This window comes from Cicer arietinum, chromosome 2, assembly GCF_000331145.2.
Source record: "Cicer arietinum cultivar CDC Frontier isolate Library 1 chromosome 2, Cicar.CDCFrontier_v2.0, whole genome shotgun sequence".
NCBI lineage: Eukaryota > Viridiplantae > Streptophyta > Magnoliopsida > Fabales > Fabaceae > Cicer > Cicer arietinum.
Window position 1 is genome coordinate 42,712,128 of NC_021161.2, and position 10,479 is coordinate 42,722,606.

Below are 10,479 nucleotides of genomic sequence, written 5' to 3' on the forward strand. Positions count from 1 at the left end.
TGAGGCAGATTCAATTTACCAATCACCCACAATTCACTCTTTTTGCGTTTTGAAGCTCTACATCTAAACAAACAATTTGAACTTAAACAACAAATAACATACCTTTCTAAATCTGATTTTTGTACCACAAAATTCAATGATTGTTTTAGATGGTAACATTTGATAGCATGCACGCATTCATCTTTGTTTTGAAACTTCATTCCAACTTCAAGAGTTCCATCTACTGCTGGGACTTCGTCAATGAGCAAGTTATGAAATTCACTTGAACGCTCTTGAGTATCAAAATTGATGCTCTTCAGGTGAGATGGTGGATTAAAGTCAGGTAGGAAATGTTGATCTTCTGCTTCCATATCATCAATGTCATCGTCAGAATTACCAGATGATTCATCGAAATATATTTCATCCTCTTCACTTGAATCACTGAGGGGAATATCGCATTGTGGACTTGTTGGAGTAGATTGACGTTGGAGTTGATAACTTTGCGGATGAGTTTGTTCTAATTGGGTAGAGTATGGTTCATAGTGTTGTGATGGTTCGTAGTGTTGTGATGGTTCATAGTGTTGTGATGGTTCATAGTGTTGTGATGGAGAATAATGTTGTGATGGAGAATAGTGTTGTGATGGAGAATATAAGTCGGGTTGATAATGTATGTTTGAGCTCGATGGTTTATCAATGTTTGTTGATGGAGGACCAGACTCAAAGGTAACATATAACTCGATGGTGCCGAGTTGTGACCAATGTGCATACACATCAAACATCAACTCAACATCTTCGTCGTCGCAAACTTTCATCAGTTCAAACCTTGTTGTATTTTCACCGAATAACACAAGGTGTCGATAAACTATATCTGTTATCGTGACTCTATCATCGAGCTATAACTTTTTTTTAATGACATTCTTTAGACGAGCAAGGTTGCTTCCCGAATGTACTTTGAACGCTTTTTTATAATCGCTGACGAATGTTATACCTTCAACTCCATCAACAAACCCTGTAGAAATCGTAGCCTGGGGGAGCGACCATCTGAAGGCATCTACAAACCTTCATCAGTTCGTTGCCCGAGGGTACGACCTCTATAAATTCAGCATTTCTCCTCCAATTTTACCACAACTTTCTCACTTTTCTTTTTTATCACATCTCTTCCTTACATTCAAATATATCTATTAATCAAATATTTGATTTTTATCATGGAACTATCAACGAATCATAGAGCTGAAATTCAATATATTAAAACATTTGTAAGTTTATTTTATTTTATTTTATTTTATTTTATTTTATGTTATTTTATTTAATTTTATTGAATTTTATTGAATTTTATTTTATTTTATTGTATTTTATTGTATTTTATTTTATGTTATTTAATTTTATTTAATTTTATGTTATTTTATTTAATTTAATTTTATTTTATTGTATTGTATTGTATTATATTATATTTTATTGTATTTTATTTTAGGCTAAATTACATTCTTGGTCCTTTAACTTAATTTCAAGTAACGTTTTAGTCCTTTATCTTTTTTTTTTTTCCGATTTGGTCCTTTATTTTAATTTTAAATGACAATTTAATATTTTATATTTTAAAATTTCAACAATGTTATTCTTTTTTATACAAAAATTCAAAAAAAAATTTCAATCAAAACTCATAAAATTAATTATATTCTTCAATATAATACAAATTTCATCAAATTTGTAACGCAAATCTTCAAATAAACTCATATTTTCATACTTTATTTGATATTGTTAGGAATAAAGGACTAAATCTGGAAAAAAGAAAAAGATAAAGGACTAAAACGTTATATGAAATTAAGTTAAGGGACCACATATGTAATTTAGCCTTTATTTTATTGTATTGTATTATATTAATTTTTTTGTATTTTATTTTATTGTATTGTATTATATTATATTTTATTGTATTTTATTTTATTTTATTGTATTGTATTGTATTATATTTTATTATATTTTATTTTATTTTATTGTATTGTATTATATTTTATTTGATTTTATTTTTTGTTATTGTATTTTATTTTATTGTATTTTTCAATTTGATTACTTATTTTATTTTTGTTAATTTCAGTCACCCTTAAATGATAAACTGAAATGTCACGGTAACGTTAATAAAAAACCAAATGAAGCCATACTACCATATTTGCAAGAGGCCGGCTTCGGTGAAGTGGTAAAACTTGGAAATTATAAACTAGATGTTGGTCTCATTACTGCTATGGTGGAGAGATGGAGACCAGAAACTCACTGTATTAGAAAAACAAGCATCTTGTCGAGCATACATCCTACGTATGATTGGAGGGTTATTGATGCCTGACAAATCCAACAACCGGGTACATTTAAAATATCTTTCACTGTTAGGAGATTTACAAAAAGCATCCCAATATAGTTGGGGTTCAGCCGTTTTAGCTTCACTATATAGAGAACTATGTCTTGCAACGAAACCCGGTGTAATGTCTATGGGAGGCTGTGCATTGTTGTTGCAAAATTGGGCATGGTATCGTTTGTCTTGTGTCGCTCCAGAATCACCCAATCCATGGATATTTCCACTTGCACAAAGGTAACCATTGCAAATATATTTATATATATATTTTTTTCTTTTTTTAAAACCATTTTACTAATTTATTATAATTTTTATTTTTAATATATTCGGCAGATTTAATTCTGGTGGTCTAAATTTCGGTAAAATTTCTCATAACGACATAGAAGGATACCGAAAAACAATTGATCACATGATGGTTGACGAAGTAATATATTCATTCACATTTATTTGAACTTTTTAAATATTTTGTTTTTAATACTTGTTATAATTACTTTACCTTGTTTTTTTAAATATCAGTTCTATTGGAGACCTTATCTCATGTTCCAACATGAAGTTTCAGAAGAAGAGATGGTCACTTGGACTGCATGTACCTATCTGCATTGTTTTCATATTGTTGAAAAACATCATACAGATAGGGTCACACTTCAGTTCGGCTTCCATCAACAAATACCACAACCACCGGAGGACATGAGAGCGTACCATGAGGTCGACATGAGGCATGGGGTTGATGATAACTGGAATTGGGTTTGGAGGGAAGAAATTCAACATTGGAATGAGCGTCACAATCACGTGTTGCAAGGTAAGATCGTAGAATGTCTTTTATGCCACAACAAAGAATATATGATTTGGTTTAGACAACACACCGAATTATTTATCGGTCGAACAATATCTCCGTGATCCCCGTTTGCAACCACCGTCGTATCCTTTTGTTTCGTCGACCTCCCAATCAAGCCTAGAACAACAAAACATGACACAACCATCTCTATCATCACCTCATCTACACGTCCCTACTACAGAAGTTCCATATCCACAAACGACTCAGTACTACGTTCCAGTTCCAGAAATACCAACCCCCGGTCATCCAACAGAAAATGGACTTTTCTATAATTTGTTTGGAACTAAGTGCACAACTCCTGAGTCGGCTTATGCTGTGTTTGACTCCATGTATAATATTTCGTCTCAAACTTATATGAAAACAACTGGTAGTGGTTCTAATCCACCTACAACTAACGTTCAGAATAATGATCAGGATGAACCAAAAGAACCTCAACTCGTTCAAAGGGATAGACGAGTTCGACGAAATCCTAGATGTGGAACTAGAGGTCATTTAGGTGGACATTAATAAGATGTATTTTTTTGATTAATTTAATATATTTTATTTAATGTTATTAATGTAATTTTTGTTATTAATGTAATTTCTTTTAATTTTATAATATAATTTACTATTTTTAATTTTAATTACTTTTAATAGTTATAATATTAATTTCCCATTTTAATTTTAATTATTTTTAATTTAATTTTAATAATTTTTAATTATAAAACTTTTTAATAATAATAACAATAATAATAATTAAAAATAATAATTAATAATAATAATAATTAATAATAATTATTATTATTATTTATTAATGTATTATTATTATTATTATTAATTATACATTTATTATTTAATATAATTATTTAATAATTTAAATATTTATTAAAATATTAACAATTAATTAAAACAAAAAAACGAATTAAATTTTGTTTTTTAAAATCCTTTGGGAGGTCGCATCCCCGACCAGCAACCTCCTACTAGGGGAAAAAATTTGCTCTTTGAGATGTCGCTTTCCCAGGGAGAGTTTTTCTGATTCCCCTAAAAAGTAGGGCATTTTGGTAACCGTTTTTAAAAATACGGCATTTTGGTGAAGTTTTCTGAAAAGTGAGATATATGGGTAAAAAATCCCTTTTATTCTTGTTCAAAATTTGCTTTTAGTTCCTCTGTTTTAATAAACAAATTTGTGGTCTCCTATTTTATTATTTATGAAATTTTGTTGTTATATAAAAAATATTAATTTATTAAAGTAATATAAGAGGTATTCAAAATTTATTACGAGAGTTTATATTAATTTTATATATTTTATAAGCAAGATATTCTATCTATCCCTAATTATAAATTCTCTTTTAGTTTAGCAGATTTATTTATTATTATTATTTTAAACATATCCTTTATTAATAATATATGTTAAAAATGAAAAACTAAATTGAATACACATTTACATAAAAACAACACTTTAGTAACGTTAGCACATAAAATAGATAACTTTTACATCAATAAAAACAAAAAAAAAACAAAACTTTTATCTCTCCCTTTGTATTTGTTACTTTTCCATTGAAAAAAAAAATAGTATTTGTCTTTGCAAATACACCACGAAGTTTATAGTCATTAAATCTACTTTATTTTCATGACATTTATTTTAATTAATAATTATATTTTAATAATTAAATAATATTATTTATTATATATAATATATTAAAAAAATATTAATAAAATCAATGAACTCTAATTCCAAATCATTATCTTCACATTTATCTTCACCGTCACACAATCTGAACATAAATTTTCAAATCCTTCTTTTTTTCTTTTCCTTGTAAGTACAAATGACCGAGAACAATCTGTATCCCAAATCACAGTCATGAAATGCATTAATTTCTTTAATTACCATTTATTTTTTGTTGGCATTCATAAATGATAGTGGTTTAAATGTTCATAATGTGAATGATAATGTCAAAAAGAGGGATAAAGTAGAGCTAATGTGATTTTGCTACCGCATTTGGGAATGATAATGTCTAAAAAGAGTAAGGAATTCAAAGACATATTTGCCACCAAATTCATTAACCTCAAAAAGTTTGCATTTTAATAAGATCAAAGTCAACAATTCAATGACATATTTGCCACCAAATTCATTAACCTCACAAAATTTGCGTTTCAACAAGATTAGAGTCAACAATGAGGGTCTTTTTTCCACACTACATAGCATGAAACCTTTTAAGACGAAATAGAGTGTCAACAATGATGGTGGTGACACAGGTAATGTAAATCTATCACTAATGATAAATTAGTTGAAGAAATATGAAAGATTTTTGAAAACGGTTATGTTTAAGTTGATCACTTAGAGAAAATTTAAGAGTTGTTTGACACAGTCCAATGTTTAGATTGTGTGATGAAAAAGATGAATAACATTATTTAATTATTAAAATATAATTATTAATTAAAATAAATCACATGGAAATAAAGTTAAGATGTGACAAATATTTTAATGAATTCACTTGTACCACCTCAGCACTATATCATAAATGAAAAGGACAAATCATAAAAAATAGAGGGCGACTATAAAAACTTGAATATTTTCTAAATTGAGGGACCTAAAAGTTGAATTCAGAAAAATTGTGGATTAAAAGTTAAATTTCAATAAAATAAGTGGACTAAAAATTTATTTGAGTAAATTTTTTATTTAACAAAGTTTCGTGGTCATTGTTAATAACAACAACATAAACGAATATTATGAAGAAAAAACGAAATATCTTGAATATATTTTATTTTATCTAATTCAGTTGTAACACACATTACTATTATGTCATTAATGAACATCTCATATCTTAAAAAAAATAGAGGTAAACAACAAAATCTCACAAGTTATAAGTTAGGAGACCAAAAATCAAATATTAGAGATATGAGAGTTAAAGTTAATTTTGATCAAATTAAGACTAGTAAAAATGCATTTAAGCTAAATAAAAATTCATATTCTAGTTATATAAAATTAATTTGATATATTTGATTACTCTAATTGATTTTTTTAACTTTGTCAAAGTGACAAATACCACTAATAAACTCACACATCCACAATAGAGATCTCTAGTTCGAATTCAAGTAACTCTAGAAGATGTGAAACCTTTTAATTTTTTTGAGGATAGAAAATATGAAGCCTAACATTGTTTACATTACTAGTTGGTTTTTAATTTAAAAAACCAAACCGAACCGGTTTTCAGTTTAAAAAACTAAACCAAACTGTTTTATAAATTGGTGAACCAATTTATTACTTTGAACCGAAACAAACCAATTTAACTTAGTTCTTTTGTTTATATAGGCCAAATTTTACATAATTACCCCTAATCACTTCTAAAATAATAAATTCGGTTCAAATTTTTTAAAATAAAAACCAGTTCGATTCAGTTTTTTGAATTGAAAACTGATTTGATTCAATTTTTTCAAACTGAAAACCAGTTTGGTTTTCAATTTTTATAAATTTTTTTAAAAAAATCGGTTCAATTCAGCTCTGCAGTTTGGTTCAGTTTTTTATTTTTTTAAACACTCCTACTTTTAGGTGAGTCTAGTATGCGTTTGGTTTTGTGATGAGAAAAATTAATTTTAAATAAATTGATTTTACAAAATTAACTCTTGTTATGAATGAGTGTAACATAAAATACAAAATTTATTTCGATATCAATCTTAGGTGCAAAAGTTCTAATTCGTAACACAAAGTAACAATTAATTTTGGAAGCCAAAATTAATTAGACTCAAGTACATTTAAAAATATCAAAATCAATTTTAACTAACTCTAAAGTGAAATAAAAAATAAATGTATCTACACATAAATCATTTTATCTTTAATCCACTTTTGACCATAATTAATTCTATAAAATTAATTCATTTATATAAAATCAATTTATTTCATCACTTAACTAAAAATTGTGTTTGGGTAAATGACGTAACAACAATTAAAAGTAATTCGAAACACATGAAATTAATTTTAACATATTTGTATTATAAAAATTAAATTAATTAAATTTTTTTACAATTGATTTTAATTTAAAACTAAAATTTATAATTTTTGAAATATAATTTATATACTCAAATTAAATGTATCGAAATATAATTCCATTTTTCAAAACAGTAGTTGTCAAACAAAAACACTTACTTTTTTATTTGAAAACAGTACCTCCAATACCACAAAGGCACACAATCCAAAACATGCTGGGCTAAAAAGATACATGTAAATCAGAAAAGTTGTATTTCGTACTCCTCAATTAATTTTATACTCCTCATTTAAAAAATTTAAATTTAAAATACTTAAATTAGTCTTAAGTAAACTGTAAAAATAAAAAAGTGTCATTATATCCCATAATTTGTATTTCTTCATTGAAAATTTTAGAAGAAACTAAAATTTCCAACAGTCATATTCAATACTGGAAATTTCAAATTTACGACAAGTTTACCAGAAATTCCATTTTTAATTGAAATTTTTAGAACATTGTTTTTTACATTTTTTTCATGCTATTTTTTTTAATGAGGACTAGAGCATGTAATGATGACAACTACTCGATTTTATCGGTCAATCTCTCTTGTCCATGATATGACAGCTTCTCGCGACTTAAAAATTTGATAAGTTGTAAATGCTTCAGTCAAATTTATACATAATTGTTGTGTTTTTTTCACCTCTATTTAAAAAAAAGTTAAAAAATTCAAAAAATAAAATAAAAAATACATACCGAATTTTTGAAATTTTTGATTGAGTAAAAGTAACTATCGGAAATTTCAAATGAACTGGAATTTTGTTGGCGAATTTTTCGGTAAACAAATTGTATAATCAAAAATTTTAAAAATAAAATTTCTGATAGTTATAAATTGTGTACTGAAATTTTAGGCGAAAAACTTTACTTACTGTATATTTAATTGAGGGAGTCCAATTTTAGAATAATTTTTTTTTACCAATTAAAAATTAAAAAGATAATTTTGAAATTTTTAATAATTTGAGAGGATATACATGGGATACAAATCCAGCTTTCTGAAAATCATCCAACCAAACTCTAATGAGCAGTCTAGTTCCCCCAACCTCTTAACAAATTGCATTTAAAAAATTTGAAAGCATCTAATGGTAGGGACTGTGGAGGCAGCAATTTGACCCCAATAAGAGTTAGTAAAATAAAAACTAGAAAAAAGCATTTACCAACTTTGCACTATCTAACATGAAAATAACGTCATTGATCGCCATTCTTACCCACCTTGTTGCTACTACAACTCACCATTCTCATCACTAATCACCATGGTAGTAACGCAATGGAATTTTGATTTTTCACAACTTCTTCCAAAAGGCCCAATCCACCTTTGAAGAACAAGAGCTAGGGACCTTAGCAGACTCCCACTCCCTAATTAAATGAATTCCTGAATCACTAAAATTAATAATAGGAAATTGGATGATCTGCTCTGCTTTCAAACCAAGAAAAGAGCTACAAATAAGAGGTATGTTCCAGCTTCCATCCTCTAGAAACAGATCCTTAACTACCTCCACCTCACAGTTTTCTATTATTGAATTAAAATAAAATAAAATAAAATTTAAAGGAGTGTGATAAAATTGGAGATGCATCGTGAATGTAAATTGATTTTTCACCAAATCATCTAGTTTTGTAATAATATTTTGAAATTGATATAGTAACATAGTAAAATGATAGTTATTATTGGATAACGGTGTAATATTATTTTACATTTATACTACATGTCTATCAAACTTATAATTCAAACTAGGGGAGTTGGCTCCCTTAATATCCATACCAATGATATTATATTATGTGCAAGAGGAAAAGAGAAATTCAATATTACTATATTCAAATTTGCATAATGAGTTATATGTGTAAAAAGGTCCTAACATTTATTAGCTTCGTACTTAATGAACACTAACTTGTCAATGAGGGGGGAAGTGAATAAGAGTAGTAATTTCTACAAAACCAATTAGAAATGTTGAATGAGGGTAAAGCTACAATGAATTATGTCAATAACCACTTTGAAATCAGATTCGATAATAAACTTGTGGAAGTTCAATTGAATAACAACTTCAAGTCTAGATAGTATTGCCCAAACTTCAGTCATTAGAGCATTTGAGGAAATGGGCTTTTTCAAAACCGCTTGAAGAAATCTTCTTTAATTATCTTGTATCACATCTCTGGAGACCGAACTACCGTTGCAAAGTTAATGAGAGTCGTCAATGTTAACTTTAATATACCCAGGGATTTAGTCCAAACTTTGTGATGTCTTGCATTGTTAGTTCTTCTAGATATACCAGAAGCTGATACAATTCGGAAACTATATTTGTGGCCTTGGTGGTGAATCAAATTCCACACTTTATCTTCCATCTCTGAAGTTTGAGAGAGTATAAACCTGTTATGATTTTTCTGCATGCAGCCACAACAATGCCAAATATGGTCTTACAATCTCAAGGAGTGTGTTACCCACATCATTACTAGATAGATTCCAATCCAAGTATGCAAATAGACCCAGAATAAATAATTTACTTCAATATTATTCTTTAATAGTTCTAGAGCAAAGTTCTTTAGTATCTTCACGTTCTCTAAGTATATGCATGATTGTATTTGGAGCCTTATTGCCCCTACAACATAGGATATCATAAGTCATGCATCTGCACACTATTTCTTCATTTTGTAAGTAGCTTACCATGTGCCATCTTCCAAAGGGTAGCTTTGATTCTAGTTGGCCCTTTATAGATCCACACATTGGTAAATAAGGGAACATTTATAGCTTCATCTTGGGAATTAGAAATCAGAACTTCATATGATAATATGATGGAGAGTTGCTACCTCAAGAGCATATAGATGATCTATATTTTTTTATAAATTATGATTAAGTTTATTTATTTTAATTTATTAAAATATTGATCATCTTCGTACTCTTGAGGTCCTTATCAATTGCCTATTAGTATTCGATATATAAAAGAGCATATCATTCAAGTCTAGACTAGGCGGTTACACAAGCTCAATGGCTTCCCTCGTATAAGCAAGAATATGGCAAATAATTCCATCCAAACACTGACCCGATTAAGAATTGTAGCTCGCTACCATAAAATTCAGTTTCAATCGGGGAATAATAGGACTGAGCTGTTCCACCAAGTTGTCATAACAAAGGATCAATTTGTCCTTCCAGAATCTTGTAGTGTTTCCTTGATTGCTCTCCAGGTAGCAGATGAGTTTGCTATGATGGCAATGTTAGGCATGCTTTCTCCACCACACTTATATTTGGCCTTCATATAGCTTGCACCCAAAGCTTTTCTGGATTAGCCACATACAAAAATAGGGATAGGCATTGGGCAAGAGTGATTTGACTTGCAAGAGAA

The 10,479-nt window shown here is 28.3% G+C and overlaps 1 protein-coding gene across 1 annotated transcript; it reads left to right on the forward strand.

The window, feature by feature from the left end:
• The first annotated feature begins 2,247 nt into the window (after positions 1 to 2,247).
• Positions 2,248 to 3,701, forward strand: LOC105851649 (serine/threonine-protein phosphatase 7 long form homolog). Its single transcript, XM_012713044.3, has 3 exons — positions 2,248 to 2,554; positions 2,651 to 2,741; positions 2,834 to 3,701. The coding sequence occupies exons 1-3, from the start codon at positions 2,286 to 2,288 to the stop codon at positions 3,212 to 3,214; spliced, it is 741 nt and encodes a 246-aa protein (XP_012568498.1). The 5' UTR covers positions 2,248 to 2,285; the 3' UTR covers positions 3,215 to 3,701.
• The last annotated feature ends 6,778 nt before the right edge of the window (positions 3,702 to 10,479 follow it).